General features: G+C 41.0%; 3 protein-coding genes across 3 annotated transcripts; all 3 read left to right on the top strand.

Annotated features, from left to right (window-relative positions):
* The first annotated feature begins 629 nt into the window (after positions 1–629).
* Positions 630–1,568, top strand: LOC137154772 (olfactory receptor 5J3-like). The gene has a single exon (XM_067550580.1). It carries the CDS (start codon positions 630–632, stop codon positions 1,566–1,568), a length of 939 nt encoding a protein of 312 aa, XP_067406681.1.
* A 4,680-nt stretch (positions 1,569–6,248) lies between these two features.
* Positions 6,249–8,763, top strand: LOC137154770 (olfactory receptor 5J3-like). Its single transcript, XM_067550577.1, has 2 exons — positions 6,249–6,268; positions 7,824–8,763. Exon 2 carries the CDS (start codon positions 7,825–7,827, stop codon positions 8,761–8,763), a length of 939 nt encoding a protein of 312 aa, XP_067406678.1. The 5' UTR covers positions 6,249–6,268; position 7,824.
* Positions 8,764–14,242: 5,479 nt separating this feature from the next.
* Positions 14,243–15,187, top strand: LOC137154771 (olfactory receptor 5J3-like). The gene has a single exon (XM_067550578.1). It carries the CDS (start codon positions 14,252–14,254, stop codon positions 15,185–15,187), a length of 936 nt encoding a protein of 311 aa, XP_067406679.1. The 5' UTR covers positions 14,243–14,251.
* The last annotated feature ends 1,048 nt before the right edge of the window (positions 15,188–16,235 follow it).

Here is a 16,235-nt window from a genome sequence, read left to right as displayed (position 1 = left end):
ACCTTTAAACCCATAATTTATTGTTCTTAAAAATCTCAAACTTTTTAAACTAATCACATGACTTGGGGAACCTCATTCATGGTTTTTGAATGCTTGGGATTGAAACACTGCCAGGGGATGTGATCAGAAGCAGCAGTTACCAGTGACAGGGACACAACTGGGAAGTTGTAGTCATCTAAAAAGATGATCTGGGAGGAGTCTGAAATCAGAGGGTGGGAATGCTTTGCAGCTTACAGTTACTGAGTGGACAATACAAAGTACCTAGCTCATAAATTCAAGACACATACAGGTGTATTTCTTTGGGGGGAATTTGTGATAATGTATATGAATTGGCAAAGCCCCCATGGAGAACTGGACGCCTAATTCCAATCAATTTTAAAGAGACTTGGATGTCAAAATCTCCTAGGCAGCCACGAATATCCCAGCCCTCATGAAAAATGAGTGTAAATCTAAAGATCTATCCCTACCCTTCCCAGACTTCTAGGTGCCTTTTTTCCTGTAACATATTCCCAACCCACTCTCAAGCCCAGTCGTGTCATTCAGATTTAATTCACGCAATGAAAATTCCTTCTTCCATGAGGCTCACCCTGGTTATCCCAGCAGATATGGCATCACGTACTCCTGTGTAAATGGCTGGGGGCAATCACAGCACGGTGACCCAGTTCATTCTCCTGGGACTGACTGATCGTCCAGCACTGCAGATACCCCTCTTCGTGGTGTTCCTGATAATCTATGTTCTTACGCTGGTGGGGAATCTCGGGATAATTGTGTTGATCCGGATTGATCACCGACTCCATAGCCCCATGTACTTTTTCCTCAGTAACCTGTCTATTGTCGACCTCTGCTACTCCTCAGTCTTCGCTCCACGGATGCTGGTAAATTTCTTAGTGGAGAATAAAAGCATTTCTTACTCTGCCTGCATTGCCCAACACTTCTCTTTTGTTGTGTTTGTGACCACGGAAGGGTTCCTGCTGGCCGTCATGGCTTACGACCGCTACGTAGCCATCTGTAACCCTCTGCTCTACACCACTGTTATGTCTAGGAAAGTCTGTATCCATCTAGTGGCCAGCTCATATGTAGGGGGACTTTTGAACTCACTGACACACACATGTGGCTTGCTGAGGTTGTCATTCTGTGGGCCAAATGTCATCAATCATTACTTTTGTGACACTAACCCATTGCTGAAGCTTGCCTGCTCTGATAACTACATCAATGAGATTTTGCTCGTAACATTCTCTGGAGTTATTGCCATGTCCACCCTCCTGATTGTCATCATCTCGTATCTATGCATCCTCTTCTCTATCCTGAGGATCCGCTCTGCCAAGGGCAGGTGCAAAGCCTTTTCCACCTGCGCCTCTCATCTGACAGCTGTCATCATGTTCTATGGACCAGTAAGCTTAAGTCACATACAGCCCAGTTCCAGCTACTCACTGCAACGGGAGAAAATCTCTGCCGTGTTTTATACCCTGATGGTCCCCATGCTGAACCCCCTGATCTACAGCCTGAGGAACAGGGAGGTCAAGGATGCTCTTCGGAGGGTGATGGACTGGAAAAACATGTTTAGCTAATTTATTCAACATGGTAATTCCAATCAATTGATATGAACAATTGGAAGGAGGATAGGAAGATAGGCTATGTGACCCTGCCTTGATTTGTGCATTGCAAATTTTGCACAGGAATTAAATGAAACTCAAAGAATTGATGTAGCAAATTGTAATTATGTTTTGCAATTACTCGAGAGGAACAATGTTACCTAATGTCATGTCATCATGTGGCTGTTCTAAGATAAATGCCCTTTCTTGCTTCTTGATCATTAGATCTATTTGAAATGGTGCATTGCCAGGTATCTGAGATTAAAAATAAAATAAAATTAAATTAAATTAATATAAACTTGTCTCCAAACTTAATGTGTTGCTATAATTAATGCTCAGGCTGTATCTCACAATATGAAAATGTGACGCTTTTGCTCTCTTTAGTGTCATAAGAGCTTTGTGAGTCTACCATAGGTGCAAGCTAGAAATTTCAGTTCTTTTGCTTTCGTGGTAGAAGTTTGTGATGTCAATGCCACAGTTCCTACATTCAATATTTCTTTTTGGCCCATGCAGAGTAAGTTATAAAGTGGCATAGGAACATCTGGTATGGATCAGTACCTAGAGAGGAATAGAGAACCATGCTGTTAGCATGGGCTACATGTAAAACTCTGGGCTTGCTATCTGAGCTGGACTAACCATGGATAACTCCTATTTCTGCAAAAACTAAGGAGACCACATCCTTTTTGACTCGTTCACAAATGTTGGTTGCCCAACTTTATACACTATGAGACTGGTTTTCCAGAGGCACTGGCCATCCACAGCTCTCCTTGACTTCAGCTGGAGTTTTGGGCAAACTCTGGCCCACAATGTCTTCTGTTGGATTCCCAAAAACAGACATCCAAAATCATTAGTTATTGTTGAAAATTGTGGCTGTTGTTCCCAGAATGATGACCCCCTTCACAGCATTCATGAAAAGACAAAAATATCACATTGCATACCCCACCACCTGTACCATTTATGTGTGCCCCATAAATATTCAGAGCTATACTGATTAGATTTGCATTGCTGTACCTAGCAATGCAATTGTTAGTATCTGTTCATCAATATTAACCCTTTTAATCCTTTACTTTCTGTACATTTCATTTATATGTTAACTATTCTTTAGGATATTTAGGCTATTAACAAAGAGTGTGTTGTATTCTAAGGCCCAGGACACTGGTTCTTGACCATTAAGTAACCCTATTCAGGAATTCTATGTGTTAGACTGTATTTAACAGTGTTGGGTGCCTCTATGTCCATAGAACTTCAGATAGTCTGGAAAACTATTTCCTTAATATATATATTGCTTAGATAAGCATATATAAACCTGGGAAACTGATAAGGGATACTTGTCACAGCAGATAGGAAAGAATACTTAACTGAAATATTTTACTGAAATATATTATCTTGTTAATCCTCTCAGCTGTAAATAATCATGCCTTCACACATAAATCAGGTAACCTGAGAATGTATAGAAATGACACCAAAACATGTTTCTTTTGACAAAAGAGGTTGTCTGTGTGTGAAAACCCTAGATAACGATGCTAGTATGGGAACTGAATTGGGGAATGAAATCTGCCACATCCCGCCTGATACATGGAAGGAGAGATACATAGCCAGCTCTTTATCAATCATCCTCACATCAAAGAGTGAACATGTATCTACTCTTTCTGTATTCTGTATAATGCTGTACTAATCTCTGATTGATACTCTTTGATTAAATCATTCCAACTGAGCCTGTTAGTCAACAACCTTGAGTCATAATTTTGAAATAAAAAGTCTTTTCAAACAAATAAAAATCAAAAAGTATCATTTAGATAATATAGAAATGAAATTATTTGATTTTTTTCCAGCCCGAAGAATTTGGTGAACCCAACATAAATTTGCAAACATTCTGGTGCAGCTGAATCTGCATTTTTCACTGAAAAAAAGGTTTCAACCAAAGAATTTTGCCCAGCTTTAGTTAGGATCCTTTCTTCCCCATGGAAATACCTTACACTTAAACTCTGCTAGGTACACTTGAGTCAGAGGATAATAGGGTTTAGCCCATGGTAAGTAATGGCAACAGGACAGAAATTCTGGGAAGCGCACTCAGGCACAGCTTCCTCAGGGATTCAGAAAAAAACCCAACCTTTAAATAAACCTTCCGCTCATATAAGTCCTCATGAATTAGTGTGAGTCTGTGGACAGAGTTTGCCATGGAATTCACCCTGTTACTGCAGAATTGTGGCCCAGAATCTCCACTTTCATTAAAAAAGCCCCAGGTGTTTAGCCATTTGTGGAGATGACCTTCAATGCATAACCAATGCCATGTCATCTGCCGGAGTCTGCAGACAGCCTGAAACAATAGCTGTGAGAGGTATTAATAGCCCCATTCATCTTAATCAGGTCCCTGAGGACTCCATGATCGTGCTATCACTGCATACCCCCCTATGCCATAAGCTCAGTGTCTTTCCTCACCTGACATTTTGTTTCCTGTCATCTTCCCCAGCTGGGACTTGCCTGCAGCTGCCTCTGGCTCTCCAGCTTCCCCCACAAGGGGAAATTAAATGGACCATGAAGCCTGAGCTCCTCCAGGTAGCAGGAAGCCTGGGCCCAGAAGCACCATTTCAGATTTTGGTAGGGGAAGGAATTTTAACTATGCTTCCAGGGGCTACTTAGGCATCTTGAAAACTCTAGTTTTTGCAGATAATGAGTCGGGGGGGTGGGGGGGGGGAGGGGGAATGAAAAATTATAACTCAAAGGTGGGGGGGCTCAGCTCAAAAATTTTGAAAACTGCTTAGGGTGCAGGCAGGGGTAGCTCAGAGTGCAGGCTGGGGTGTAGCTAGGAGCAGTGTGCCAAGAGGGGTGTAAAGAGGGTCTGTGTCTGAGGGGGGGCTGCTGCTGCAGAACCTGGCCATGCACTCAGTTCCTAGTTGGTACAGAGGGGGAAGCTCTGCGGGGCAGAGGCTGGGGTGAAGGGTGTGCTCTGCCCACCTGGGTACATAATGGGGACAAGGAAGGGGACGCCCTCGACATCAGCCCCAGCACGGCTCAGCACAGCAGATCAGGAGGCAGGCTCCCGGTCTCAAGCACTATGGCCAGCAGTAGCTCCATGGCAGAGAGTGGGGAGGTAGGGGTGGCACTGTGGCGGCAGATGGCAGAGGAACAGGGCAGCAAGAGGAGGAGGGGCAGCATCTTCCCTCCTGCTGCAAACTTCATCCAAATGTGGTATGAAAATCAGGAGCGGAGGAGCAGTTCCCCTCCCCCCGGCCTCCGTAAATGGCACCCCTGCCTAGGTCCAGCTTGGAGCTAGGGAACATAGCAAGTGACAAGGGTTGGATGTCAAACCAGGTTGCCTGGAGTATATTGCAGCAGCTCAGGCCCTTGGAGCCAGGTAAGTGAGCCAGTTAAAACACATACAAGCTTCCTTCTTCTCTGGCATACAGAGGGGAATGTGGGACTGAGCTGGGTCTTCTGGGCAACAACACTGGAGCTGAGACCAAAGGGATGGAGCGGAGCCAAACTGCCTTGGGAGGAAAGCGGGGGGGGGGGGCGGGGATCTTTGAAAATAACCATGAAAAACCTTTATCTCAGTGAGAATTTTCACCTACAAGCCACAGTTGTGTATGTTTGTTTGGGAGGTGAGGGTAGGCATGAAGGTTATTTCCATGGCACTTGACTAAAGTAATGTCATACTGGAATTTTGAGATTGCTGTCACAGAATTTACAGTTTCTTGTACGGCAAAAAGATCTCCTGGTGCTGCAAAGAAACATGGCACTCCAGCTATAAGCATTGTTACACTGTTGGTGTTTCAAGCCATTGCCATTCTGCAATTTGTAATAAAAAAACATTCAGAGGTATTAATCAGTGTGTTGAATAATTGACACTAATGTCAGCTTTAAACCCTGGGAGGCTATAATAGTAAGAAAATAATCATGTATTTGTATCATTTTTTTCCACTTCAGAGTCAGCCCGTCTACGGGGCAGCAGCCCCATTCCCAGTCAGTCAGTCTGAATAGAATATTTTCTATAAAAACATGACAGTCAAAGAATTTTGAAGTTGGAGAGTCAAGTGTTCAAAAACTAGCTAAAGTCAAAATAAAGTTTGCATGTGAAACCTTAATTTGCCTCCCACAATGCATAGGCATCATGATATGTTTTGTTGAAAACCCAATTTCCCATTGATTAACAAGATTCAACTGGAAATTTTTATATTTCCGTATACCTTAGTCCTGTTTATTGGGTGATTTAGGGCTTCAGGACAAAAAACATTTTAGGCAAGTTTCCCTCTCGATTCATTCCTGGTCGAGAAGGGCTTTCTTGCTGTGGAAGTTTTCAGATGACGATGCTCCGCAAAGCAGAAGAGTTGTCACTGAAACAAACAAAAGGGGAATAAACAAACCCCCCCTGAGCATATGCAGCTTTGGGAGATGAGATGTCTGCGTGTGATTATTCCAGGCATTTTACTGATCCCAGCTGTGCCTAGACTGAGACTGGAAGCTGTGCCATACTTCAGGGATTCTCTCCCTAACTGCCGCTTCAAACTCATATCAACACCCCATGTCATTCTGATCCCTTTCAGTTCAAGAGTGAGCCATCTCTCTCTCTCCCACAGGCAGGTTGGTCAGTAATTCTGAACTTCAGCAGGGGTGGATGAGCTGTTTCCCTTCAGTTCTAGTAGCTGTGACATCCAGTTTCCCAAGTACTTGGAAATGCAACTGTCTGCAATCACAATGCTGACAAACTGTGCCTGACAGTTGTATGCACTTCTTGTATTTACTGTTTCAGGGGAAAAGACAGCCAAAATGGACACGACTGGCAGAAGGTCCTGAAACATCCAGGAGCATATTGGGTAAGAATCCAATCTGTTAACAGAGATGGTGTCTCAGTCAGATACGCCAGAGCTGGAATTGGATGCCAAGTCCCAGCTTCCCCAGAGTTTGAGGGTTTTCAGACTCCGAACTCTGGTTTGTGTCACTTATAGAGTATGTCTACCTAGCAAAAAGACACCTGTGGTTGGCCAGTGCCAGTCAACTCAGGCTCGTGGGGCTTGGGCTGTGGGGATGTTTCACTGCTATGTAGATGCCTGGGCTTGGGCTGGAGCTCAGGCTCTAGGACTCTGCAAGGTGGGAGGGTCCCAGAACTCAGGCTCCAGCCTGAGCCCAGAAGCAGCGCAAAGCCCCCATGCCTGAGTTGGCTGGCAAGGGCCAGTGGCGGGTTTTCCTTTGCTGTGTAGACGGACCCATAGAGATAAACCGGAGTTGAAAAGTCTGGATGTAAATGCAAATCTGATCATCCTCCTTGTAGCGCTTGCATCCAGTGCTCCTATTCAGCCCATCTGCAAATATCACAGGAAACTCTAAATACCTCCAATACCTGTGAGTCATCGTGTAGTTTTGCCCCTCAAGGGCCTCTGGTCCCACACCCGATCTCTTTTCATGTCCCCTCTCTTCTCCTCCTTGTCTCCTCTTCTGCAGCAAATTATCATTTTATCTCCTTTCCCCCTACTGCTTGCACAGAGCTTCACTTTGCCCTAAAGATCTACTTCTTTCTCAAAGCCCCCCTTTGCTGTTCTCCCTGCAGGCGTTGTTCTCTTTCCATCTACTGCATGTATTGGTTCCTGTGACTCAGAGGCCTTTCTATGAATTAGACTATGAAGTCCTTATGTAAAAGCCAAGTCGTTCACATATATTTGTAAAGTGCTCCGTGCATCTACTGGCCTTATTTATTTAGGACCAGATTCTGATCATTGCAGTGTAGGTGACTAGTGTCACATCACTAGTGAGAAAATTTCCTTGTTTTCCCTGGACAGCAGATAACGCATATGCAAAGGCAGAGTAGGCTGACCAGAAGGGAGGGTAAAGAACAAAGGTTTGCAACCCAGCATGTCTAGGTTAGGGAGGCAATGTGGTAGGTAGAGCACGGCACTGCAACCCAGGAAACCTGTGTTTCATTCTTGGCTGTGCCACTGCCCTCGTGGGAGACTTTGGACAAATGTTCAGTTTATTCAATTGCAACGGTACCAATCTCCTTTGTGCAGTGCTGTGACATCTACTGATTACAGGTGTTATGTAAGAACTAGATATTATTACTATTGGCATAAGTGTTACTTAACTGGAGCTAGTTGGCTATCAGTTGATGGGTCCAACAGTCTAGTCTAGACAAAGCCCCATAGTGTCCATCAGACTTAATTCATGCAATGACCATTCCTTCTTCCATGCTGCTCACTCTCATTATCCTGGCAGGTAAGGTATCATAGCTCCTGTATAAATGGCTGGGGACAATCACACCATGGTGACCCAGTTCATCCTGCTGGGGCTGACGGATCGTCCAGAGCTGCAGTTACCCCTCTTCATGGTGTTCCTGGTGATTTATGTTCTTACCCTGGTGGGGAACCTTGGGATGATCCTGTTAATCAGATTCGATCCCCAACTCCATACTCCCATGTACTTCTTCCTCAGCAACCTGTCTAGTGTCGACCTCTGCTACTCCTCAGTCTTCGCTCCACGGATGCTGGTGAACTTCTTAACAGAGAGTAAAAGCATTTCTTTCTCTGCCTGTATTGCCCAATCTTTCCTCTTTGCTGTGTTTGTGACCACTGAAGGTCTCCTCCTGGCTGTGATGGCATATGACCGCTACACTGCCATCTGTAACCCTCTGCTCTATACCGTTGTTATGACCAAGAGAGTGTGTATTTGCCTGGTGGCCAGCTCATATGTAGGGGGGCTTCTGAACTCATTGACACACACATGTGGCTTGCTAAGGTTGTCATTTTGTGGGCCCAATGTCATCAATCATTACTTTTGTGATTTGCCTCCCTTGATGCAGCTTGCCTGCTCTGACACTCGTAGCAATGAGACTGTGCTTTTGGCCTTCTCTGGGGTTATAGCCATAGTCACCCTCCTGATCATCATCATCTCATACCTGTATATCCTCTCTGCCATCCTGCGGATCCGCTCTGGTGAGGGCAGGCGCAAAGCTTTCTCCACCTGCGCCTCCCACTTCACAGCTGTCACTGTTTTCTATGGGTCTGTTACCTTTAGTTACATACAGCCCAGTTCCAGCTATTCACAGGAACAGGAGAAAATCAGTGCTGTGTTTTATACTCTGGTGGTCCCCATGCTGAACCCCCTGATCTATAGCCTGAGGAACCAGGAGGTCAAGAATGCCCTGAGGAGGACAATAGATGGGAAAAATGTCCTCAATTAATTTTATTGTGGGACGAATCTGATGAGCTGATAAGAACAAATGGAATCAAAGGAGAATGTGGTTTCTGTAACATTGCATGCTTTACAAATGTTGGATGAACAGTAAATGGAATTCAAAACAGCTAACATTGCAACATATAATTAAATTTTACAAAACTGTGGATCAACGATGTGAGTACATGTCTCTTTATTACATGGCTGTTGTAACACATGCATTTTCCCCCTCTGTTTTTCTTGATCTTTACATCTGGTTGGTATGATACTTTACAATATCATCTTGGCAGTAGATGTGGTATATCTTGACTGTTGTAAGGCTTTTGATACTGTCTCACAAACAAGGAAAATACAGCCTAGATGGAGCTACTATAAGGTGCGTACATAACTGGCTGGAAAACCATTCCCAGAGAGTAGTTATCAGTGGTTCATAGTCAAGCTGGAAAGGCATCTCGAGTGAGGTCCCACAGGGATCGATCCTGAGTCCAGTTCTGTTCAATATATTCATAAATGGTCTAAATAATGGCATAGAGAGTACACTTGTAAGGTTTGCGGATGATACTGAGCTGGGAGGGGTTGCAAGTGCTTTGGAGGATAGGATTAAAATTCAAAGTGATCTAGACAAACAGGAGAAACGGCCTAAAGGAAATAGGATGAAATTCAGTCAGGGACAAATGCAAAGTACTCCACTTAGGAAGGAACAACAATTGCACACATACAAAATGGGAAATGACTGCCTAGGAAAGAGTACTTGGGGTTATAGTTGAGCACAAGCTAAATATGAGTCAACAGTGTAACGTTGCAAAAAAAGCAAACATCATTCTGGGGTATTAGCAGGAGTCTTGTAAGCAAGACATGAGAAGAAATAAGCTGAAAAGGCCTCAACTGGGAGTTCTTAGCACCACATTTCAGGAAAGATGGGGAGAAACTGGGGAAAGTCCAGAGAAGAGCAACAAAAATGATTAAAGGTCTAGAAAACATGACTATAAGGAAGATTGGAAAAAAAATGGGTTTGTTTAGTGTGGAGACGAGAAGACAGAGAGGGGAACATAATAACAGTTTTGAAGTACACAAAAAGTTGTCACAACAAGCAGGAAGAAAAAAATGTTTTTGTTAACCTCTGAGGATAGGACAAGAAGCAATGGGCTTAACTTGCAGCAAGAGAGGCTTCAGTTGGACATTGGGAAAAACTCCCTAACTGTCAGGATAGTTAAGCACTGGAACAAATTGCATAGGAGGCTGTGGAATCTCTGTCATTTTTAAGGAGGTTTTTAAGAATAGGTTAGACCAGGGGTTCTCACAACAAAATTTTTGGTGACCTCAGCTGGTGGCCACTCTGACAATTTTTCCTAAAATAAGTAACTTTTAGGAAAAACAAATAAATATGCCCATCTGCATGTCCAAATCATTTAAATTTATTTATGTAAGGCTTGTTTGTTTTTTGCAAACTCAATAATAAAATAATGTACAGTTATCTCTACTCTTTACTGGACCTAAACAGAATAGAAACACAAATAAGGTGCTTTGCACATTCTTGCCTTCTTTTGTTGTTGTTTATTTTGCTTTTCTGGTTGTTTGTTGTTTATTTGTTAGACTTGCTAGCTTTGTATGTTTATATTTGTATGTTTTTAATATCACTTTTCATGGTCCTCCAGCTAGCTATTAAGTCTGCTGTGAAAAGTGATATTAACAAACATACAAATATCAATTTTCACAGCAGACTTACTCAGTCCTGACAAGCAAGGGGACAAGCTAAGCCCTGGATAGGGAGGAGGGTAGACAGCGGAGGCTGGGGACGATGGGGGACTGAGGGAGAAAGTGGGGGTCAGGAGTAATGAGCAGGTAAGCCTGGGACTGGCACCTGCCACCATTCATCTGAGGACCGGGACCAGAGCCTGAAGCCCCACAACTGGATCATGGGTTGTGATGTGGCTGTAATACTACTGTTCTTCTGCTGAGCAGTATCTGGCATCAGGGCTTTGCAAGTTGGTGTCCTGCTGATGGATAAAACAGTGATGCAGGGAGGTCTAGGTATTCTCTTATTGCAACTTGTTTATTGAGGCTATATACCCCTGCCCTTGAACCAAGATGGGCACAAACAGCATGCAGGCCACAAACAACATGTCCTTTTCTCAGAAATTTCAGTTCCAACACCAGCCCTGGTTTCCAGGGAGCAACTCTGTACAAAAATTTGACTCTAGTAATAGAGATTAAGGCAGACAGCAAGCTCTCTTGCTGCTTGCAACAGCTACACCAAAAAGAAATTATACCACAAAACGAACAACAATATGCATTTCTTCTACAGCCTCTACACTAAGGAAAAGAATTTGTAAAACTAAGTGTAACAGCACCACATGGTGACTCCCACTGTAATAATATAATATAATATAATTAATTAATAATTTAAGATGAAAAATGGTTTACACATTTATTATACTTTTCACTATAATCTAGATTATCAAAATAGAGTATATTGGGATAGCTGAGTTTTTGTTTTGCTTTGTTCTGGTTTTTTTCTCATCATATATTCATGTATAGATCTGAAGGCTAGAAAAGACAATCAGATCATCTTGTCTGACCTTGTGTATAACATAGGCCATCAAATTTCATCTTGATTAAAGCGTATCCTCCTGAAAGGCATCCAGTCTTGATCTGAAGACTTCAAAAGATGGAGAATCCACCACTTTCTTGGTAGCTTATTTCAATGATTAATCACCCTCATTGTTAAAAATGTGTTCCTTATTTCTAAATTTAATTTGTGTGGCTTTCACTTCCAGCCATTGATTCTTTATATGCCTTTCTCCACTGGATTAAAGAGCCATTTAGTACCTAGCATTTTCTTTCCATGAAAGTACTTATACACTGTAATCACCTTTTGACCTTCTGTCTGATATACTAAACCAATCAAACTCCCTGAATCTCTCACTGTAAAGCATTTTTCTCCAGCCCTTGAATAATTTTGTGTCTTTTTTCTTCTTTTTTTCCAGTTTTTCAGAAATATCTTCTAGGAAACAAATTTAGCCAAAAGAAAGGGAATGATAACAACTGTTGCTTAATTGGGAAAATAGTGTCATAAACTGAACTAGTACAAAGTAGCTTAGTTTTAAATATGTGTCAGATTCTAGTCTATAATGTTATATTGCATTATTTGAGAAATAGTATGTATTTGTAGGCCTGGATTGACAAGAGTCATTGGACATGGATGAGGCTTTAAGGACTATATTTAGTGAGTATAAATTTGAAAGTGAAGTGTATTAAATTGAAAAATAAGTGCAAGAAACCATAAAAAAAATTGAAATCCCCTGAAAGAATTGCTTGAATTATAATGATTTGTATTCAGAAAACGGCAAAGCGAATGTACCAACTTTGACTCTTGCATTTTTCTCTGAAACCTTTATGCTTTCCTAATATAGATTTGTAGCTTGTTTTATTGGTTTTTTTAAAAGATAGGGTGAGATTTTCAAACCTGCCTATTTGAATTAGGAATATAAATCTCATTGGAAATCAATGGCACCTGTGTTTTTAACTCACTTGGCACTTTTGAAATTATTACCTCTAATTTTCAAAAACATATCACTATTTCTGCCTGGTAAGATGATATTTTTGCTGGGAAAACATTCTGATTTCTGGTATAAACCAAAATGGGACTGTTTCCTTGGAAATTAAGACAATGAGATAGATGGAAAAGTAGAAGAATTTGTCCAACTTTTAAAGACACTGGGCGAGATTCTTTTCTTGCTTATACAAGTGGCTATTGCTTAAAGCTTATTACTGCAGGGTAAATGGAGTTATGTTAGTATGAACCCATTATAAATGACAGGAGAATTAGGTCTACCACCACAGATTAATATTAACCGTTGGTGTCAGAAAACACAACCACATTGAATGACCACTTCTATGCCCTGCCCTGAAATCCAGAGTTCTGAGATACGTAAGGGATTATGTCTCAAAGGGCCAATACTTCAACTATAAAAATCATCCCTTAACATGACCCCTTTCAGAGTCAAGAATGAGTGCTTTCTCTCTTCATTTACTAAGTCTGATAATTCTGGGCTTTGACAGATGTGGCATAAATATTCACCTACATTTCGAAAACATCTGAAATGTGCTCTCATATCATTTGGATCTGCTTGGAATGAGAATTTCTGCATGCAAAATTGTAGCCATTTTCAGACCTCAGATGTATTCTTTTGTAAGATAAACTACAGTGGTAATGAGTTCAATAATACCTGTAGCACCTTGAAAGCTGCAGTTCATGTTTTAGGTAAGAATTAAGTATTGTATTATGCTGTTTATTATAGACGGGACTGCAGTGACAAAAGCCAGGCCTTTGGGGTTACTTTTAAACAAATGTCGGGAAATGTCTAACAAGTTGATTTCCATAGTGTAAAATAGTTTCCAAATGATGATTAAAAACTGCATATATTTCATTGCAATTCAAATGCACCATGCTCAATTGGTCTAATTTTGTTGTTGCTTTGTTGTTTTTGGTTTATTAAAATAGCTTTCATAAGAACGGAGGGGAAACTACAGGAGGATTGAGGGATAGATTGCCCTCATGTATTTAGAATTCTATGGATGGCAATCATATATTGATGGAAATGCAACTAAAATATTACATTAGCAGTTTTCAGAAGACCAGCTCAGAAAGTTGTCAATCTAGTGGCTATAATAAAAATGTTAATCAATGGCAATTCTTTAATGTTGTGTTAAATGCACAAAACTTTCAATGGATATAAAATTATTCTTCTCTTCCAATGGTTTCCAAAATTGGCTACAAGAAAAGCATAACACTAATTATGACTTATGGTAAATGAAAAGGAAATTATGTTTAGATATTATGTTAATAAACAGTAGCCGGTATTTGAAGAAGAACTCTGTAACTCAAAAATGTGTCTCTTTCACTAACAGAAGTTGGTCCAATAAAAGATTTTACTTCACCCAGCTTGTCTCACCAATAGGTCAGTTTGACATATTGTAGTTCATTATGAAAGTTCACTCACAAAGCAGGGTATTTTTCACCTTCCTATCATCATTAGAGGCGGGCAAATACAGGAGAAAATAATTGTTTTTTAGACTTCCATTTTTCTCCATGTTCAGCTGTTTATTACCCATTTTTGTCTTTGCTTGCCATTGTTTGTGATGTGGCTGTAATCACCATTTTCAAAAATAAATGTGAAAAGGGAGAAAAATCTGGTGAGTTTCACAACAAAATGGAATGCAAACTGTCAGAATTTTCAAAATTCACTGAAAAATTTGTCACTTTTTTTAATCAAAGATTTACTTGACTCTTACTATTAACATTGCCATTCAAATACCCAGTTAATCAGCTCTAATCAATTTATCTGCAGGTACATTGCAGTGCTGAAAATATATTGTGTTCTCTGTCCTCCCACTGATAGTCAGATTAATTCCTGTAATATAGCCATTCCAGGTGTAAACTGATCACCTTTCTTATCTTGGCAGATAAAAAACAAAGCAGACTGAAAAAAAAAATGGCTGGGAATAATCACACCACAGTGACAGAGTTCATTCTCTCAGGACTGATGGATTATCCAGAACTGCAGGTCCCCCTCTTTGTGGCGTTCCTCATAATCTATTTTGTCACCATTATGGGGAATCTCGGTATGGTCATGTTAATAAGGATCAATTCCCAACTGCACACCCCCATGTACTTCTTCCTCAGTAATCTGTCTCTTGTGGATTTCTGTTATTCCTCATCCATCACTCCTAAAATGCTGGTGAATATTCTATCAGGGCGTAAAGTTATGCCATATGCTCAGTGTGTTGCCCAGTTTTCTTTTTTCGCTACTTTTGTGGGGTCAGAGTGTTTCCTCCTTGCTGCGATGGCCTATGACCGCTATGTGGCAATCTGTAGCCCACTGCTATATAGGGTGGTTATGTCCAGGAGGGTCTGTATCCTTCTGGTTACTGTGTCCTATATAGGTGGTGTTATAAATTCCCTGGTGCACAAAGGTTCTTTGCTGAGCTTATCTTTCTGTGGGCCTAATATCATCAATCACTTCTTCTGTGACATCCCCCCACTGTTGAAGCTTTCCTGCTCGGATACCCACACCAGTGAGTTCTTGCTTTTCACCTTCTCCGGCATCATTGCAATCTTCACCATCCTCACCATCATTATATCTTACCTGCTCATCCTTTCCGCCATCCTGCAGATCCATTCCACTGAGGGCAGGCACAAAGTTTTCTCCACCTGCACCTCCCACCTGACAGCCGTCTCTTTGCTCTATGGATCTCTCACTTTTATTTACATCCAGCCCAGTTCCAGGTACTCATTGGAACAGGAGAAAGTAGTCTCAGTGTTTTACACCATGGTGATCCCCATGCTGAACCCCCTTATCTACAGCCTGAGGAACAAGGATGTGAAGGATGCCCTGAGAAGGACAGTATATCAGAAGATATTTTCTTAAGGAATGTCATTATTAATATGATCTAAATGAATGGAAATAGATGAGCCATGTTTGTGTATGGGAAAAGTATCATCTGTGTGAGTTATACTACAAGGAAAGTTATCATCAATCTATCAAGTTGTCTCAGGCGTGTGCTTAGTGAAATTCAATTTATTTTTCTGTTGCTGTGTATAACTGGGCCAGGAACTTATTTAGATGGGGAACAGAATAGTCAATAGGCTTTTCCAACATTTTGTGACTCCCTACCATGGTTATTTCCTAATCTGTGAACAAAACATCAGTTAGGAATACACAGCTAAAAAGAAGACCACAACTATAGCTGATCAGGAATTTTTCAACTAAACATTCTTCATTGGAAAATACTTATTTGTCAAAATGGAAATTTTCTTGTGAGAAAGGGCCAGTTTCAATGAATTATTCATTTTGAAAAATGCTGAAAGAAAAAAGAAACTTAAAATTATCTAAACGTCCCATTTTGCATTTTAAATAAAAAGTTACCTTTTTTGGTTCAAAATGACTGTTTCAAAATGTGGTAATTTTTTTTAAAGGTCCATTCATTTTGAACCATTGAAACAAAATCTTTTGATTGACCAAAATCGATTTCTTTCCCCAGCTTTTCGATTTGTGAAAATTTTGAAAATATCAACTTTTGGGATGGAACATTTTTAAAATATCAAAAATTTTGATGGGATAGGAAAACCATTTCCCACCCACCTCTAACCATAATCTTTGGTTCCAAACTACAATCATCCATTTAGTGAACAAACAAGAATTTCCTTTAGCCTCCAATAAAAGAGATTGTATACTATATTCAAACCTGAAGCTAATTGCTTATGGAAAATTCCCATATAATTTTATTTGAAAAAGATGTCAACATTCTATAATATTCTTAAACCAACTGTAACAGATAATGCTACTGTATCTAGTCAATGACTGTTGTGTATTGTTGCATTAATGTCAATGGAATAAATGAGCCAAGTAGCTAGTCACATTTCAGGGCCCCAGTTGGAAGTAGAAATTAATGGACACTGGTATTTTTTTAATGCAA

This window comes from Emydura macquarii, unplaced genomic scaffold (genome assembly GCF_026122565.2).
Source record: "Emydura macquarii macquarii isolate MOO-44397 ecotype Brisbane River unplaced genomic scaffold, CSIRO-AGI_Emac_v2 contig_1305, whole genome shotgun sequence".
In the NCBI taxonomy this organism is placed as follows: domain Eukaryota; kingdom Metazoa; phylum Chordata; order Testudines; family Chelidae; genus Emydura; species Emydura macquarii.
This window is presented reverse-complemented; position numbering and strand designations above follow the sequence as displayed.

Excerpts from the sequence above, each read along its gene's own strand:
- LOC137154771 (XM_067550578.1), top strand. The coding sequence starts at position 14,252 with ATGGCTGGGAATAATCACACCACAGTGACAGAGTTCATTCTCTCAGGA.
- LOC137154770 (XM_067550577.1), top strand. The coding sequence starts at position 7,825 with ATGGCTGGGGACAATCACACCATGGTGACCCAGTTCATCCTGCTGGGG.
- LOC137154772 (XM_067550580.1), top strand. The coding sequence starts at position 630 with ATGGCTGGGGGCAATCACAGCACGGTGACCCAGTTCATTCTCCTGGGA.